This window comes from Leucoraja erinacea, unplaced genomic scaffold, assembly GCF_028641065.1.
Source record: "Leucoraja erinacea ecotype New England unplaced genomic scaffold, Leri_hhj_1 Leri_990S, whole genome shotgun sequence".
Lineage (NCBI taxonomy): Eukaryota > Metazoa > Chordata > Chondrichthyes > Rajiformes > Rajidae > Leucoraja > Leucoraja erinaceus.
This window is the reverse complement of record NW_026576939.1, coordinates 21161-40992: the sequence shown is the minus strand read 5'-3', so window position 1 is coordinate 40992 and position 19832 is coordinate 21161. Positions and strand designations below refer to the sequence as shown.

Genomic DNA, 19832 nt, shown 5'->3' with positions numbered 1-19832 from the left:
TTTTAAGAGCCCTATCTAGCTCTCTCTTGAAAGTATCCAGAGAACCGGCCTCCAACGCCCTCTGAGGCAGAGAATTCCACAGACTCACAACTCTCTGTGAGAAAAAGTGTTTCCTCGTCTCCGTTTCCTAGTCAATCTAAATTGAATACTTTTGTTCCCGTTTGGCCGGCAACGTCCTGGGACCGTTTGAGAATATTGAATGTCCCTTGCCATTGTGTTGCCTTCTCTGTTCATTAACTCACTAGCGAGGTCTGATTTAGTTGAGAACATTTTACCAGTGGTCGGAGGTAATTGAGTCAAACATTAAAAAGGCGGAGTACAGATGAATGATTTGGGACAAGGCGAACCGATAGCGGTTGAATATGGTGGTGAAATCCCAGATTACTGAAGTGACAATATTCCAGCTGCAGAGTCCACCAGGTGAATGTATTTTCCCCGTGTAATTGTGTGTGGCCAATTCTAAAATGCCCCAGGGTCAGGAGTTTCAAACTGGCTGTACTCAATACAACATTTGCCAACTACCAATTTACTGATCCTTAGTCTAAAACTGCACCTTGTTTCCAAACAGAGAATGTACAAAATGAGGCCCAGGTTTATCTGCAACAGTTTGCCTGCTGGTTTGATGTTGGGTTTCTTTGTTTTCCTGCTTCGCCCAGTTACCACACAGAGTAAGTACTTTCTCTTCACCGGTCACAATCACCTTGCATTAATTATCATTGCCCGTGTAAACCCGCACCCTATTGTCAATCTCACATTCCTCTTCACATCCCTGTACGTGTTGCTGCCTCACAAACCCACACCATCCTTGCTGGACCTCCATTCCACATCCCTGTATGTGTTGCTGCCTCACAAATCCACCCCATCCTTGCTGGACCTCCATTCCACATCCCTGTATGTGTTGCTGCCTCACAAATCCACCCCATCCTTGCTGGACCTCCATTCCACATCCCTGTATGTGTTGCTGCCTCACCAAATCCACCCCACATCACTTGCTGGACCTCCATTCCACATCCCTGTATGTGTTGCTGCCTCACAAATCCACCCATCCTTGCTGGACCTCCATTCCACATCCCTGTATGTGTTGCTGCCTCACAAATCCACCCCATCCTTGCTGGACCTCCATTCCACATCCCTGTATGTGTTGCTGCTTCACAAATCCACCCCATCCTTGCTGGACCTCCATTCCACATCCCTGTATGTGTTGCTGCCTCACAAATCCACCCCATCCTTGCTGGACCTCCATTCCACATCCCTGTATGTGTTGCTGCCTCACAAATCCACCCCATCCTTGCTGGACCTCCATTCCACATCCCTGTATGTGTTGCTGCCTCACAAATCCACCCCATCCTTGCTGGACCTCCATTTCTGAGCCCATCCCATCAACTCCCTCTCCTTCTCCTGCACCGACACGTTCCTTATCAAAGTCAGAAATGGCCTCCTGTGAACTTGTTGCAGAGTTAAACTCTCCCTCCTCATCCCGCTCAGCCTCTGCAGCCTTTGACACGGTTGTCCACACTATCCTCCCCAACATCTCCTCACCACAGTCCATGTGGGTGGATCTGCCCTCGACTTATCGATCCAGTCGCAGCCCGAGAACCAGACGCAATGTCTTCACTTCACGCTCCCACAAAGTCCCTTCAAAACCAGGTGTAGTTCCTCCACTAACCCCAACACAACCCCCTATCCCCACCCCCCTCCCTCCCTCTCCTCCCTCCCTCCCTCCCCTCCTCCCTCACTCCCTCCTTCATCCCTCCCTCCCTCTCCCCCAACCTTCCCCCTCTCCCCTCACCCTCCCTCCTCCTTCTCTCCTCTCCTCCCTCTCCACCACCTTCTCTCTCCCTCCCTCCCTCCTCCCTCCCTCCTCTCTCCCACCCCCAGACCTCAGGCATCTCTCCCTCCTCCCTCCCTCCCTCACTCCCTCTCTCCCTCCCTCCCTCCCCCACTCCTCACTCACTCACTCACACTCACTCACTCACTCACTCACTCCCTCACTCACTCCCTCACTCACTCACTCACTCTCTCACTCACTCACTCACTCACTCACTCACTCACTCACTCACTCACTCACTCACTCACTCACTCACTCACTCACTCACTCATGTGATGAAATATCCCTGCATCAATCAGGCCAGGTTATTCCACACACACATCTCTTCACAAACCGTGACTTCCTCGCTGGGGTTTCCAAGGAAGATCACAACTGTCTGGAACTAAATTCTGTTCAAAATGAATGATTACAGATATGGGGTGGGTGGGGAAAATGTGTTTTAAATGTTAATTCTTCATTGTTTGTATTCGCAACAGAAAACAGAAATCGAATGTATTTCTTGGATAATGGAGACAGCATTGTGTTAAACGGAACGGCCAATGCTGAGAAAGACACTGTTGTTGTCTGGGAATGGAAACCACACTCAGGGAAGGAAATCGAAAATGTCGACTTTTAGAAGAACGGGGAACTCTTGGATCAAAAGATAACGCCGCTGGCAACTTGTACCCGGGGATGAAAGTGAATACCAGTACCCTTGATCTAACAATCGATAAACCCACATTTAATTTGGCGGGAATTTTCACTTTGAATCAAACAGAACCGATAAAGCAAATCCTGAAACAATATGAAATATTTGGGATGAAAGGTGAGTGGATGCGATAAGGATCAATAATGTTGAATTAATCTCTGTAAATATTGTCACCTATAATGAATGATGAGAGATGGCGGGAATTGTGAGACTTCTTCCACCCGGTGAAAAGTCAAACAACTGGGGAAGTGATTTTGTTCATTGATTCTGTAATGATCAGCAGGGATGGGTGATAATAGTTTGATGACTTCACTGGGAACAGCAAATCAATGAATCTAGCCACAGCGAATACCATGGTCTTCTTGCCGGTACACGGTAAGGTGATCGCGCGCGGCAAGCAAGGTGGTATGGAACCAATGTGTCCGTGTAGTGGTCCCGGGGTGACACTGCTACTTAATGTTACCCTGTGACCAGGTGGATGGAAGTCCATCCATCACCTGTGGAACATGGGCTCTGCCATAGAGTTCACCTCTTGAGACCAATCAGATACACCCAGAAGGAGTGGAAATAGATGCATTTTCAACAGTTTGTGAATGTTTGAAACAGCGCATGTGTAAATACAACAACTCCTGTATGTTGCCGGTTCCACCTGCGGTCCCACGGTGAACAGCCGGCATTTCACTGTGTCAATGTGACCAGCCACATGTGTCAGGGGTCTGAGAGAACTGGGGGAGAAGTTGTTCTGACTTTCAGCTAGGCTGTTAGCTTTAAACCCGGTTATTGGATGAACCATGAGATCCGCACTCTTCTGATGTCCAGATCCCGGGCATTCAGGTCTGGAGATACAGAGGTCTACAAGAGGTCCAGATACGACCTTGATAAGGCCATCAAAAGGCCAAAAGGGACTTCTGCTCCAAGCTGGAGAATGAGACAGATTTCGGCAGCTGTGGCGGGGCCTGAATGTCATATGTCAGGCTGTTATTCATTGATTACAGCTCGGCATTTAACACAATCATCCCCTCCAAGCTGGTTACCAAACTCTCAGAACTGGGTCTCTGCGCATCCCTCTGCAATTGGATCCTCGACTTCCTCATCCATAGACCACAGTCTGTACCTATTGGTGGAAATGTGTCAGCCTCGATAACAATCAGCACGGGAGCACCTCAAGGGTGCGTGCTCAGCCCCCTGCTGTACTCACTGTATACTCATGACTGCGTTGCCGGTCACAGTGTGAACTCCATCATCAAGTTCGCCGACAACACCACTGTTGTGGGACGTATCACTGATGGGGATGAGTCATAGTATAGAAGTGAGATCGATCAACTGTCCATATGGTGCCAGCACAATAACCTGGCCCTCAACACCAACAAAACCAAGGAACTGATTGTGGACTTTGGAAGGGGTAGGAGAGGGACCCGCAGTCCCGTTTTTACCAACGGGTCGATGGTTGGAAGGGTCAAGAGCTTCAGATTTCTGGGCGTGCATCTTTCCAAAGATCTCTCCTGGTCCCAGAACACTGATGCAGTTATAAAGAAAGCTCATCAGCTCCTCTACTTCCTGAGAAGTTTACGGAGAGTCGGTTTGTCAAGGCAGACTCTCTCTACCTTCCACAGGTGCACAGTGGAGAGCATGCTGACCGCTTGCATCGTGGCTTGGTTCGGCAATTTGAGCGCCCTGGAGAGGAGAAGACTACAAAAAGTTGTAAACACTGCCCAGTCCAACATCGGCTCTGACCTTCCTTCCATCGAGGGGGTTTATCGCAGTCGCTGCCTCAAAAAGGCTGGAAGCATCATCAAAGACCCACACCATCCTGGCCACACACTCATCTCCCCGCTACCTTCAGGTAGAATGCACAGGAGCCTGAAATCTGCAACATCCAGGTTCAGGAATAGCTGCTACCCCACAGATATCAGACTATTAAACCTGGCTCGGACAAAACTCTGAACTATAACAGCATATTGTACTTTACCTGTTTATTTATGTGTGTATATATAAATATTCTATGGTATATGGACACACTGTTCTGTTCTGTATTGATGCCTACAATATTCTGTTGTGCTGCAGCAAGCAAGAATGTCATTGTCCTATCTAGGACTTGACTTGTGCAAACCACTACTCACTCTGAATCTCATTGATCTGTTTTCACAGTTGAGGGAAGTCCACGGAAGCCTCTGCTGGGCAGTGACGTTACACTCAGCTGCACCATCTCTAGACTCTCAGATACAGTCAGTCTTCACTGGAGACCCATGGACTCATCCCAGCAGAACAGGAGCAACACTGATCAGATCCGCCTGGATAACACGGTCTATCTAATAGTTCAACACGTTACAGTGGAGGATGGGAAGCTGTATGTGTGTGAAGTGCGGGAAAATGGAAAAATTCTTCACACAAGTAACGGAAATGTTACTGTAAACAACGGTGAGTGTGCACACCTCCCATTGGATATAGAAACATAGAAACATGTGCAGGAGGAGGCCATTCAGCCCTTCGACCCAGCACCACCATTCAATGTGATCATGGCTGATCGTCTGCAATCAATAACCCGTGGCTGCCTTCTCCCCACATCCCTTGACTCCACAGGAACTGATCCTGAATCTATTGAACATTGGAAAATGATCACTAATGCATCCACTATTTCCAGAGCCACCTCCCTGAGGACCCTGGAATTCAGACCATCAGGCCCAGGGGATTTATCATCCTTCAGTCCCGTTAGCCGACCCAATACTATTTGTCGCCTAATGAAAATTTCTTTCAGTTCCTCGACCCCCTTAGATCCTCTGTCCTCCAGTACATCTGGGAGATTGTTTGTGTCTTCCTAAGTGAATACAGGTCTGAAGTACCTGTTCAATTCTTCTGTCATCCCCTTGTTGCCTATAATACTTTCATCCGTGTCTGCCTTCAAGGGACCAACATTTGACTGTGCTACTCTTTTCCTCTCAACATATCTAAAAAAAACTTTTACTGTCCTTTTTATATTCCTGGCCAGCTTCCCTTCGTACTTCATCTTTTCAGCCGGTATTGCCCGTTTTGTTTCCTTCTGTTGTCCTATGAAAGTTTCCCAATCCTCTGGCTTCCGGCTACTCTTTTCTGTGTTATTCATCTTTTCTTTTAGTTTTATTCTATCCCTACGTTCTCTTGTCAGCCATGGTTGCCTCCTACTCCCCTTAGAATCTTTCTTCCTTTTTGGAATGAAATGATCCTGCATCTTCCGGATTATGCCCAGAAATCCCTGCCATTGCTGTTCCACCGTCATTCCTGCTAGGATCCCTTTCTAGTGTACTTTGGCCAGCTCCCCTCTCATGCCTTTATAGTCCCATTTGTTCAACTACATCACTGCCACTTCCGATTTAACCTTTTCCTTCTAAAATTGAGTAGACATTTGTATCACGGTGCTTCTTGTAATATTATATGTGCGCTCCGTGAAGAACTGTGGCAGTGCATGGGAAGCTGTATGTGTGTGATGTGTGGGAAAACGGAAACATTCTTCACACAAGTAACACAGGTTTTACTGTAGACAAGTGTAAGTGTAAACACCTCCCATTGGATATCAAGTAGACACTTGTATCATGGTGCTTCTTGTAATATTATGTGTGCTCCGTGAAGAACTGTGGCAGTGATCAACTGCTCTCCAGTATAAATGGATGGGAAGGGAATGGAGGGTTATGGTCTGAGCGCAGGTATATGGGACTAGGGGAGATTATGTGTTCGGCACGGACTAGAAGGGTCGAGATGGCCTGTTTCCGTGCTGTAATTGTTATATGGCTATATGGTTATTATATGGTTATAAAATGCTGCAATGATCAGGGAAGTTTCCAGAAAGTCTCTTTGTGGAGCAGCTGCCTTCTTGTCTTTCTGTAACCATTGTTCAGTAAAGTATTTTGTCAGTTTATCTTGCCATCAATGCCCCAGTATCTGAGACTGAGATACTGATACAGGACTCATCTTGTCATCAATGCTCCATTATCTGAGACTGAGATGCAGGACTCATCTTTCCACCAATGCTCCAGTATCTGAGACTGAGATACTGATACAAGACTCATCTTGTCATCAATGCTCCAGTATCTGAGATACTGATACAGGGCTCATCTTGCCATCAATGCTCCAGTATCTGAGACTGAGATACTGATACAGGACTCATCTTGCCATCAATGCTCCAGTATCTGGGACTGAGATACTGATACAGGACTCATCTTGCCATCAATGCTCCAGTAGCTGGGACTGAGATACTGATACAGGACTCATCTTGCCATCAATGCTCCAGTATCTGAGACTGAGATATTGATACAGGACTCATCTTGCCATCAATGCTCCAGTATCTGAGACTGAGATACAGGACTCATCTTGCCATCAATGCTCCAGTATCTGAGACTGAGATACAGGACTCATCTTGCCATCAATGCTCCAGTATCTGACACTGAGATACTGATACAGGACTCACATCAAAATGTCAGATAGAAAGTGTAGTCACCAGCACTTGCTGCTCACACGCACACTGGGGGTCCCGACCCACACATCAACACTGAACAACAATCCATCCCCTCTCCCTACACTGACCCTTCTCTCAGTGCCTGGTGTTGCTTGAAGTGATCAAGCTGCTGCAGACTCGGCCTTGGGATCAGCATTCAGCTAGGAGCAGGATCCGGGAACAGGGAAGGACAGGGAATCAATGGGTGTGAATGGGAGAGGGATGGTGGGAATAATGGTAATGTGCCGATCCACTTGAAGTGCCAACGTGTCCGGGTCAGTCCCCGTGCAGGCATCCTCTGGGCTGCTTCTGTCCACAGCCTGAACCTGAACCTGAACCTGAACCTGAACCTGAACCCCAACCCGACCCCGAACCCGAACCCGAACCCGAACCCGAACCCGAACCTCAACCCGAACCTGAACCTGAACCTGAACCCGAACCTGAACCTGAACCTGAACCTGAACCTGAACCCGAACCTGAACCTGAACCTGAACCTGAACCTGAACCTGAACCTGAACCCCAACCCGAACCTGAACCAGAACCCGAACCTGAACCTGAACCCGAACCTGAACCTGAACCTGAACCTGAACCTGAACCCGAACCCCGAACCCGAACCCGAACCTGAACCCGAACCCGAAGAACCCGATTCCCGAACCCGAACCGAACCCGAAACCGACCCCGAACCGGGAACCTCCGAACCCGAACCCGAACCCGAACCTGAAACCGAACCCGAACCCGAACCCGAACCCGAACCGGGCAGAACCCGAACCTGACCCGAACCCGAACCCCAACCCGAATGTTGAACCTGAACCTGAACCCGAATATCCAACCCGAACTGAACCTGAACTGAACCCGAACCCGAACCCGAACAGAACCCGAATTGAACCCGATAAAGATGAACCTGAACCTGAACCCGAACCCGAACCTCAACCTGAACCCCAACCTGAACCTGAACCTGAACCCCAACCCGAACCCGAACCCGAACCCGAACCCGAACCGAACCCGAACACGAACCCGAACCCGAACCCGAACCCGAACCCGAACCGAACCTGTGTTTGAACCCGAACCTGAACCCGAACCTGAACCTGAACCTGAACCCGAACCCGAACCTGAACCTGAACCCGAACCCTGAACCTGAACCCGACCCGAACCCGAACCCGAACCCGAATTTGAATGGGGAACCCGAAACCCGAACCGAACCCGAACCCGAACCCGATCACAGTGAACCCGAACCTGGTTTGAACCCGAACCCGAAATGAACCCGAACCCGAACCCGAACCCCGAACCCGAACCCCCTGAACCTGGAACCTGAACCCGAACCCGAACCTGAACCCTCACCTGAACCCGCACCTCAACCTGAACCTGAACCCCAACCGCAACCTGAACCCGGCCCCCAACCTCAACCCCAACCCCAACCTGAACCCGAACCTGAACCCGAATGACCAACCTGAACCTGAAGTGTGAGGATTGAACCTGAACTCAAACCTGCTGGACTTTACACCTGTCTACCTGAACCCTGAACCTGAACCTGAACCTGAACCTGAACCTGAACCTGAACCTGAACCTGAACCACCACCTGCAGACTGACAGAGACATTCACCTCCCACACCGCTCTCGGGAGTCTCCGGGAGGTTTCATTCCATCCCGGGACATTCCAGGGCAGTCCGGGTGTGGGGGCCAACCTCATGTTGAAATGTAGAGTGGAATATCCAAACTTCACTGCAATTTACTGCCGTACAGGACATTGTATTTTATAAAGATCTGATGAGTTTAGTGCGGCATTCATGAAATATGTTACATTTGAAACTTGATCAGTTGAACAAAACACCACGAATGTTTATAAGAATACGGTTGAGAATCTGTGTTTGGCACAGTAACTGTAATACTGAAAGGAGTTATCTTCTGTCTCTCTGATACAGATTTATTTGATGGGGAATACACACTTTACCGCTCCAGCACCGATCACAGTGAACTTCACCTGGTTTGTTATAGTAATGGTCGTAACTATTCCCGTGCTGAGTGGACCTGGTCACCTCACCGCCATCAAAAGCAGAAAGTAATAGCATCTGCAAACCGTTCTCAGCCCATCATCATCAATGTCAATGGGACCAACTTCGGGAATCGACTGGTGACCTCAGGGAAACGCTTCGATGGCAAGGAGTTCAGTGTGAGGATTGTCTCCGTTGTGTTTCAAGATGCTGGACTTTACATCTGTTTTCTGGAACACAATCTATTTGTCGACATTTATCTAATCACAGTGAAAGGTAGGAGTCAGATTGTTGCCACTGAGTTTACTGATGAACTTATTGTTTAAAATGTAAACAACCTGCTTGTTTCCACAGTCACAGCTGAACCATCTGATGCAGTGACTGAGGGAGACAACGTTACCCTGACCTGCTCTGTGTCTAACGCCACTGACTCAATGAGATTGGTTTGGATCAATGGTGATGGCAAACGTGTTGGAGAAAAGACACTGACTGTGGAAGAGAAATCACTGAGTCTGGTTATTCAGAAAGCTGAGAGAGGCAGAGGGAACTGGAGATGTGTTTTGTTTGATGAAGACCTGCCCCGGCTTTTTGTCCCGTATCAGGAGCCCCGTGGTAAGGGTTTGTTCTTCATAGTTAGAGTCATGATTGAGTTTAGATGTCCTGACATTTGATAGGGGAATATAGTTGTACCTTGACTGTATTAAATACTTGACGTTAAAGGCATTTCCAAACAGAATTCTAACCGCAGATTTCACAAGGACCAATACCAACCTTCAACCACTGCTGGAGTATTAATTCTACTTTTTCCTGTATCTTCTTCTTCTTGCGTGTGGCGTGCACAGCCTAAAGTTGTTGGCCAACTTGTTCTATTTGATCTTCCGTTTGTACACGTCGAGTTAATTGCATTAGTTGAAACAGGGCGGACCACGTGAAGGTTGCAAACTTCCACTTCTTTTCCCTGTATAATCCTAAATAAAACAATTTCTCTCAAAATCTCCCATATTTCCATCAATTCCCAATGCTACAGATCAAAGTGTAACTTCACTGGAGCCTGTCAATTGATGGCATAATGTTATATCAGTGAATAAAGCAACAACAAACATGAAGTATTTTGTGTTTACATGTTACAGAAACACAGATCTTTCAAACCTATACATGAGGGTAACATTGAAGCAAGATTACACCTTTATAAGATGGACATTTCTTTAAATAAACCCAAGTGAATGAGCCAGGACTCTCACACTTCATTGGGTAATGGATAGAACAGGTTTGTAGGGATATGGACCAAGCTTGGGGGAGGTGGGACATGTAAGTTGGGCTGAAAGATTTGTTTCCACACTGCATCACTCTACGACTCTATTAGCTCCTCAGGCAATACAGCCCAGAGTAAGAATTCAGATCCTGCAGAGTTTCAGCTGTGAATCTGTATCCACGCCCTCTTGTGTGGACACCTGGTTGACATCAGTTTAGATAATGGATCAACCTATTTTGTGTATATTCAGACCCAAAACATATTCACAATGTTCCAAAAGTAATGAAACAGAAAATATCAAACAGAAGTACTCAGATGTTATGGACACGAAATAAAATGTATCCTGGACTTAGACGCGGCACAAATATTTCTCACTGTGTCCCAGTGTCTAGTTCAGAATGTTGTCACATCACAGACAGGAGTATTTAATTATGAAACACGGTGGAGAAAGGAAATTAAAATGTCAAATTTGTCCTTCACAGGATCATTAGACATTTCGTCCTTCACAGACATTAGGATCATCATTGTTCTGGGGTACTTGGTGATTAAACTGGCCGTTGCTCCTGGACTAATTTGCTGCTCGTAGAGGATGAACAGGGTGAGAATTTCATAAGCTTTTCAATATATCAGAAACCAATGGCGAGGTGTATCTGACATTGAGGAAATGGCTGTTCACAAAACATATTAGAGTGATGACAATCTGTATTTTAGTGTTTTGTACCGAACAGTGCCGCACAGAAATAGTGTGGGGACGTGGCATCGAAGGATGATAATCTGAAGCAAAGAAGTCGAAGACAAATAATCGAATGGAAACGCTGAAACGCCAAATAACCGAATGGAAACAAAGCTGAAACGCCAAATAACCGAATGGAAACGTAGCTGAAACGTCAAATAACTGAATGGAAACGTAGATGAAACGCCAAATAACCGAATGGAAACGTAGCTGAAACGCCAAATAACCGAATGGAAACGAAGCTGAAACGCCAAATAACCAAATGGAAACGTAGCTGAAACGCCAAATAACCGAATGACCGCTCTGCCGAAAAGTCAAATAAAGGCTTGTGTGTGAAAATGACCCCCACCCTTGCGTCTCCACCGGCCAGTGATGTGATGGACGCGGGGCGTCTGGAACAATTGCTGACAAGTCCCAACCCCCGGCGACATCATGTCCATTATTTGCCGTTTCAGCAGAGCGGCCATTCGGTTCGTTGGCGTTTGGGCGACGCAGCCTTTCGGTTATTTGGCGTTTCCGCTTCGTATACTTTCGGTTATTTGGCGTTTTGGTTTTGTTTCCATTCGGTTATTTGGCTTCGACTTCTTGTCCTTCAATGCCACGTCCGGATACCACAGAAATAGGCCCTTTTGGCCCATAATGTCGATGTTGATCATGATGCTAATTTAAACTAATTCATTTTGCCTACTCATGATCTAAATCTCTCCTTTCCGTGGATATTAATGTGCCTATCTAAATAATGTGCCTATCTAAATAATGTGCCCCCTAAATAATGTGCCTATCTAAATAATGTGCCTATCTAAATAATGTGCCTATCTAAATAATGTGCCTATCTAAATAATGTACCTATCTAAATAATGTGCCTATCTAAATAATGTGCCTATCTAAATAATGTGTCTATCTAAATAATGTGCCTATCTAAATAATGTACCTATAAATAATGTACCTATCTAAATAATGTGCCTATCTAAATAATGTGTCTATCTAAATAATGTGCCTATCTAAATAATGTGCCTATCTAAATAATGTACCTATCTAAATAATGTGCCTATCTAAATAATGTACCTATCTAAATAATGTACCTATCTAAAAACCTGCTAATGATCCAAACCTCTCGTTCCCTCCATATTAAAGTGCCCATGGGGCTACAGAACTCCTCGTTCTCCTAATGAGTGTTTATGTTTACATGAAATGGCCATGTAAATGTTCCCAACTTTGTCTCCAAACTCCCTCTTACCTATCACTTCCAGCCTATTGTTTATCATTGCAGGATAAACGCTTTATTTTAAAACATATTTGTTGCTCTTGTTTGATACAGAACTGCAGAAGTCCACGGAAAGTTACAGGAAATGATACAAACAATTCAAACGAAGCTGTCGCATTGCAAACCGTGAATTCTGACCCAGATCTGAGGATCAGAATGAATGACCCCGCGCAGAAGAGGCCGTTCAGCCCATCAGGCTCATGTCCAAGGAAATCTGTATTCCTACAAAAATATTGAGACCGAACGGAGACTTTGGAAATAGATGTGTGGGTTTATTGTGCACTTGCTTTGTGCTTGTTTGGTTGTGATCTCTCCGAACTGTCGTACATCTGTCAAGTACGCAGACCCCAAATTAAGGAGACTCCCCCCTCCTAATCAAGTCCTGGAGTCTGCCCCAACCCCATCTCTTTTTTCCAGCTTTCTCCCCCGACTCCATCAGTCCAAAGAAGGGTCCAGACCCGACACGTCACCTGTCCATTCCCCACCAAAGTGCCGGTAGAACTCGGCAGGTCAGCCATCCGTGGTGGGAAACGCATGGAGAAGTGTTCCTATTACAAGCTCTCCTTGGCCCTGTCAAGAGTGCGGTGTCCATTCTTGCGATGAGATGCAAGGTCTGAGCTGACCAGTCATCAACAGCCCCCCCCCCCTTCCCTTCCCTTCCCTTCCCTTCCCTTCCCTTCCCTTCCCTTCCCTCGTGGGCCCTTCCCTTCCCTTCCCTTCCCTTCCCTTCCCTTTCCCTTCCCTTCCCTTCCCTTCCCTCGTGGGCCATCTCTTTGTCATTCCTCTGTATCTGTCTTCTTCTCACTGGATGACAAGCAGAACCATCTTGGTTTAACAGTAGATGTATCTTCTCACTGGATGACAAGCAGAACCATCTTGGTTTAACAGTAGATGTATCTTCTCACTGGATGACAAGCAGAACCATCTTGGTTTAACAGTAGATGTATTCTTCTTCACTGGATGACAAGCAGAACCATCTTGGTTTAACAGTAGATGTATCTTCTTCTCACTGGATGACAAGCAGAACCATCTTGGTTTAACAGTAGATGTATCTTCTCACTGGATGACAAGCAGAACCATCTTGGTTTAACAGTAGATGTATCTTCTCACTGGATGACAAGCAGAACCATCTTGGTTTAACAGTAGATGTATCTTCTCACTGGATGACAAGCAGAACCATCTTGGTTTAACAGTAGATGTATCTTCTCACTGGATGACAAGCAGAACCATCTTGGTTTAACAGTAGATGTATCTTCTCACTGGATGACAAGCAGAACCATCTTGGTTTAACAGTAGATGTATCTTCTCCCTTTTGGCCTTTCGTTTCTGCAGGTATTTACAGCGGAAACAAAACTACTTCCCTTAGGTCCTGATCTTCCTTTTGTTTTAGTAAAGGTAGAACCTTTGACAGTTGCGATTGGTTTAGGATCTTGAATATTCCCACAGTGTAAATTTGACCTGAACCGAACTCCCTTTTCTATGAAGTTCCCCAGATCAGGAAGCATGGCCTCTCCATTCTCATTTTCCTCTAACAGACCAGCTTTATCTTTTCTCTAAGTCTATAGGACAGTTTTAGAGTGATCATTCTCATATTGCCGACAACATTCATTTCTTGCATGTGGTCTAAGAGTGTAGTCATTTCTTTCATACTTGTAACAAATATCGCAAACTCCCGCAATGCTGTTGCATCTTCTGGCTGGATAGCTGTCCAAGCGTAGGCCTTCTTCATGGGGATGTCATTGGTTCATGGAAGTTTAAAGGGACTTATATGTCGTGTGTCGGCTGGCAGTGAGTGAGCGGCGACTGCGGAGGGTTCAACAGCCCCGACCGACCACGGGTGAACAAAAAGGGGAAGATGATTGAATTGTATTACCTTCCATCACAGTGAGGAATGGTGGATTCCACTGTGGTGGACGTTTATATTGGATTTTATTTTATGTGGCTGTATGTCTTGTTGCTTTTTACTCAGTGTGGCTGCATGGTAACTCAAATATCACTGGACCTTAATTGGTGCAAGTGACAATAAATTACAACTTGAACTGGATCAGGTTTTTTCTATTTATTAAAACAAGGATAATGCTGACGGATCGTGCACAATTGTGACGGCTTGATTTCAAAGACAGGACAGGAGCATTCCCTGAGGGATTCGGGTGGTTGGAAGAGGTTTCGTCTGTGTTTTACCCCTCGGTTGTTGTCCGGGGAGGGAGGAGGCGGCACTCGGCCCGTCTGGGCTAGGGTACACGGGAGGTGACATTCGGCCCGTCCCGTCATGGGTTAGGATGCACGGAAGGAAGGAGACGGCACTCGGCCCGTCGGGGCTAGGATGCACGGGAGGAAGGAGGTGGCACTCGGCCCGTCGGGGCTAGGTTGCACGGGTGGAAGGAGGTGGCACTCGGCCTGTCGGGGCTAGGATGCGCGGGAGGAAGGAGACGGCACTCAGGCTGAGCTTGGATTGAGGCTTGGAAGGCTGAGTTCGCCTCCCGTGCCCCGACCCGCATCCGGTCCACCACGGAGGGGGAAGCGAGCAAACTCCACATGGACAGCGTCGGCGGTCGCCCTGCCCAGACACAGGCCCTTCGGCCCCTCTCGTCCGTGCTACTCCGGACTTTCTGCAACACAATCTTGCACTGTTCTGTACTGGATATTACATTTATTACAGCGTTTGTCATCACTGTATGTACACTGTTCTGCACTGGATATTGCATTTATTGTCACCACTGTATGTACACTGTTCTGCACTGGATATTGCATTTATTGTCACCACTGTATGTACACTGTTCTGCACTGGATATTGCAATTATTGTCACCACTGTATGTACACTGTTCTGCACTGGATATTGCATTTATTGTCACCACTGTATTCAATTCAATTCAATTCAAAGCACTTTATTCGTCCCCGAGGGGCAATTTAAAAAGACGCATTACAGTAGCTTTTTTAAAAGGGACACAATCAACAAACATAAGCAGCACGCATACTGCACAGTCAACCAGCACACGCATTTCACAGACACACTGCACAATCACACAACACACACCGCACATCAACATTCAACACATAGCAATAGTTTTAAAATGCTTTCTAAGTGCTTCAATTAAAAAAGTGCATATAGAAGGTTATTTCATTTCATATGTTCATGAGTCAGTGATCAGCATTAAAAAGCTGGACAGCCCTGGGGATGAAGGTTGCCTTCCTCCTCTGTGTCCGGCAACCCGGACAGCGGAGTCTGCGTCCTGAGGGGAGCCACTCAAACTCAGGAAACAGGATGTGAGAGGGGTCCTGAAGAATCCTGCGTGTTAACTTTAAAGAATGTTGGTCGCATAGGGTAGTGAGAGTTCGGACGGGCTGCTCAATTATTTTTGAGCAGACCTTGACCACATTCAACAGGCGGTTTCTGTTTTGCAGGGTGATGGAGTGGAACCAGCTAGTGAAAGAGAAGGTTATTACATTTTCAATGAATGCGTAGTAGAATGTAGTGAGAATGTCTTTGTTAATCCCAAATGACTTCAGCTTCCTGAGTAGGTACTGTCTCTGATGGCACTTTTTAAGGATTTCCTCTATGTTAGAGGAAAACCTTAGCAGGTATGTACACTGTTCTGCACTGGATATTGCGTTTATTACAACATTTGTCATCCCTATATGCACACTGTTTGCTCTGGCGGCTGCGTATGAACGGAAGATTTCATCGCCTCCCGATCGGTGCAGATCAACAAACTAATGAAGCATCTGGGACACAGTTCTCCTGGGTTGCTGCAGGCTGAAGCATCAAACTACTACCCTGTTGAGCCCCTCCAGTCAGTCCCACAGCACAGAAACACACAGCCATGCCTATCGAAGCTAGTCCCACATGCCCACGTCTGGCCCCTCACCCTCACTGCCTTTCCCACCCATGCCTTTGGAAAGGAGATGAGGAGGAATTTCTTTAGCCGGAGGGTGGTGAATCTGTGGAATTCATTGTCACAGACTGCGGTGGAGGCCAAGTCACTGGGTATTGTTTAGATATTAGAGATACTGCGCGGAAACAGGCCCTTCGGCCCATCGAGTCATCGCCGACCAGTGATCACCCCGTATACTAGCTCCATCATACACAGATTAGGGACAATTTTACAGACGCCAATTAACCTACAAACCAGCAGGTCTTTGCAGCACCCGGAGAAAACCCGCGCAGGTCACGGGCAGAACGTGCAAACTCCGTACAGACAGCACCCGTATTCAGGATGGAACCCGGGTCTGGCGCTGTGAGGCAGCAACTCTACCGATGTACCACTATCTATCATTTCATTCAGTACTCACACCAGCATAGTTGTGTACAAATGGTTCACATTAATAATGTCAATCTGAGGAGCAACTTTTCCACACAGAGGGTGGTGGGTGTATGGAATGACCTGCCAGAGGAGGTAGTTGATGCTGGGAGTATCTCAATGTTTAAGATACACTTGGATAGGATAGCTTTGGAGGGACATGGGCCAAACGCGGGCAGGTGGGATTAATGTAGATGGGGCATGTTGGTCGGGGTGGGACTAGTGTAGATGGGGCATGTTGGTCGGGGTGGGACTAGTGTAGATGGGGCATGTTGGTCGGGGTGGGTCTAGTGTAGATGGGGCATATTGGTCGGGGTGGGACTAGTGTAGATGGGGCATGTTGGTCGGGGTGGTAGTGTAGATGGGGCACGTTGGTCGGGGTGGGACTAGTGCAGATGGGGCACGTTGGTCGGGGTGGGACTAGTGTAGATGGGGCATGTTGGTCGGGGTGGGACTAGTGCAGATGGGGCATGTTGGTCGGGGTGGGACTAGTGTAGATGGGGCATGTTGGTCGGGGTGGGACTAGTGTAGATGGGGCACGTTGGTCGGGGTGGGACTAGTGTAGATGGGGCATGCTGGTCAGGGTGGGACTAGTGTAGATGGGGCATGTTGGTGGGACTAGTGTAGATGGGGCATGTTGGTCGGGGTGGGTCTAGTGTAGATGGGGCATGTTGGTCGGGGTGGGACTAGTGTAGATGGGGCATGTTGGTCGGGGTGGGACTAGTGTAGATGGGGCATGTTGGTCGGGGTGGGACTAGTGTAGATGGGGCAGGTTGGTCGGGGTGGGACTAGTGTAGATGGAGCATGTTGGTCGGGGTGGGTCTGGTGTAGATGGGGCATGTTGGTCGGGGTGGGACTAGTGTAGATGGAGCATGTTGGTGGGGGTGTGTCTGGTGTAGATGGGGCATGTTGGTCTGGGTGGGACACGTGTAGATGACCGCTCCCTCCATAACTCCCTTGTCAATTCTTCCCTTCCCTCTCGGTCCACCCCCTACCCGGGCACTTTCCCTTGCAACCGCAAGAGATGCAACACTTGTCCCTTTACCTCCCCCCTCGACTCCGTTCAAGGACCCAAGCAATCGTTCCAGGTGCGACAGAGGTTTACCTGCATCTCTTCCAACCTCATCTATTGCGTCCGCTGCTCTAGATGTCAGCAGATCTATATCGGTGAGACCAAGCGGAGGTTGGGCGATCGTTTCGCCGAACACCTCCGCTCGGTCCGCAATAACCAAGCTGACCTCCCGGTGGCTCAGCACTTCAACTCCCCCTCCCACTCCGTCTCCGACCTCTCTGTCCTGGGTCTCCTCCATGGCCACAGCGAGCAGCACCGGAAATTGGAGGAACAGCACCTCATATTCCGTTTAGGGAGTCTGCATCACGGGGGCATGAACATCGAATTCTCCCCATTTTGTTAGTCCTTGCTGTCTCCTCCCCTTCCTCAGCCCCCCTGCTGTCTCCTCCCATCCCCCAGCCTACGGGCTCCTCCTCCTTTTCCCTTTCTTGTCCCCGCCCACCTCCGCCCCCGATCATTCTGAAGAAGGGTTTCGGCCCGAAACGTTGCCTATTTCCTTCCGGGGCATGTTGGTCGGGGTGGGACTAGTGTAGATGGGGCATGTTGGTCGGGGTGGGACTAGTGTAGATGGGGCATGTTGGCCAATTATTGTCCCACAGACAACTACTGCCCCAGGTGGATATCATGATGTGTGCAACAAACATTGATTGGCCACTGGTGGGCGAAGGGTTAATGTGGCCATTGGCTTGATTGAAGCTGATTAGAAACTTGTCAGCTGCTGTGCATAAAAGGTGGAGTTATAGAGTGTCTGGAGTGCAGTTGCCCTGGGCAGAGACAGGGAGTCTCCCCTGTAGGTACACAAAAATGCTGGAGAAGCTCAGCGGGTGCAGCAGCATCTATGGAGCGAAGGAAATAGGCGACGTTTCGGGCCGAAACCCTTCTTCAGACAAGAGTCTCCCCTTGTGTCTGATGTGGTTCTACATCTCCAGGGCATGAGGTCGGTGAGAACACTACAGCTTTCTACTGCATTCTGTTTGCATCTTTGATTCATTCTGCTGACTTTTCCTTTCAATTGTTGTCATTTGAAGTGTCCAGGGTTTTTAATGAGGATTTTTTTTCTGGTGCAACTGTAATAGTGTTGTTTCTGTGCTGTATCTCCAAACTAAAAGGATGTTTCCACTAATGGGAGAGTCTCGCACCAGAGGGCACAGTGTCAGAACAAAAGGATGTATCTTTGGAATCTTATTTGTGGGATTCTCTGGGGGAAGGGGGGGGGGGGGTTGTGGCAGACACGAGTTACTGATTGGCGACGAGCAGCCATGAATGATGGTGCTGGCTCGAAGGGCCGAATGGCCTCCTCCTGCACCTATTCTCTATGTTTACTAAAGTGATGTTGCCCTAACTTTATCACAACTGAATCTGGATGATGTAAATGTAGAAACAAAGACCTGTAGATGCTGGTTTATACCAAAGATAAACACATTGCTGGAGTAACTCAGTGGGTCAGGCAGCATCACTGGAGAAACAAGACATTTTGGGATGGAATAAAAGGGTTTTTACCCACAATATCACCCATCCTTTTCCTCCAGAGATGGTGCCTTAATCCACACGGTGGGAGTGTTGACCACAACTTGGAGCGGCCTGTTGTGTGAATTCACTGCATATTGAGAGTTGCTGTCTACAAATTAGATACAAACATAGAAACATAGACAGTAGGTGCAGGAGTAGAGGCCATTCGGCCAGTCAATATGATCATGGCTGATCATCCAACTCGGTATTATGTTCCTTCCTTCTCTCCATACCCCCTGATCCCTTTAGCCACAACGGCCACATCTAACTCCCTCTTAAATATAGCCAATGAACTGGCCTCAACTACCTTCTGTGGCAGAGAATTCCAGAGATTCACCACTCTGTGTGTGAAAAATTATTTTCTCATCTTGGTCCTAAAAGATTTCCTCCTTATCCTTAAGCTGTGACCCCTTGTTCTGGACTTCCCCAACATCCGGAACAATCTTCCTACATCTAGCCTGTCCAACCCCTTAAGAATTTTGTAAGTTTCTATAAGATCCCCCCTCAATCTTCTGAATTCTAGCGAGTACAAGCCGAGTCCATCCAGTCTTTCTTCATATGAAAGTCCTGCCATCCCAGGAATCAGTCTGGTGAACCTTCTATGTACTCCCTCTATGGCAACAATGTCTTTCCTCAGATTCGGAGACCAAAACTGTACACAATGCTCCAGGTGTGGTCTTACCAAGACCCTGTACAACTGCAGTAGAACCTCCCTGCTCGTATACTCAATTCCT

At 47.6% G+C, this 19832-nt stretch overlaps 1 protein-coding gene across 1 annotated transcript; it reads left to right on the top strand.

The window, feature by feature from the left end:
- Positions 1 to 1973: 1973 nt before the first annotated feature.
- On the top strand, positions 1974 to 12913 carry LOC129695223 (uncharacterized). Its single transcript, XM_055631999.1, has 6 exons — positions 1974 to 2633; positions 4665 to 4934; positions 8901 to 9245; positions 9324 to 9581; positions 10704 to 10819; positions 12273 to 12913. Exons 1-5 carry the CDS (start codon positions 2399 to 2401, stop codon positions 10805 to 10807), a joined length of 1212 nt encoding a protein of 403 aa, XP_055487974.1. The 5' UTR covers positions 1974 to 2398; the 3' UTR covers positions 10808 to 10819; positions 12273 to 12913.
- Positions 12914 to 19832: the final 6919 nt, after the last annotated feature.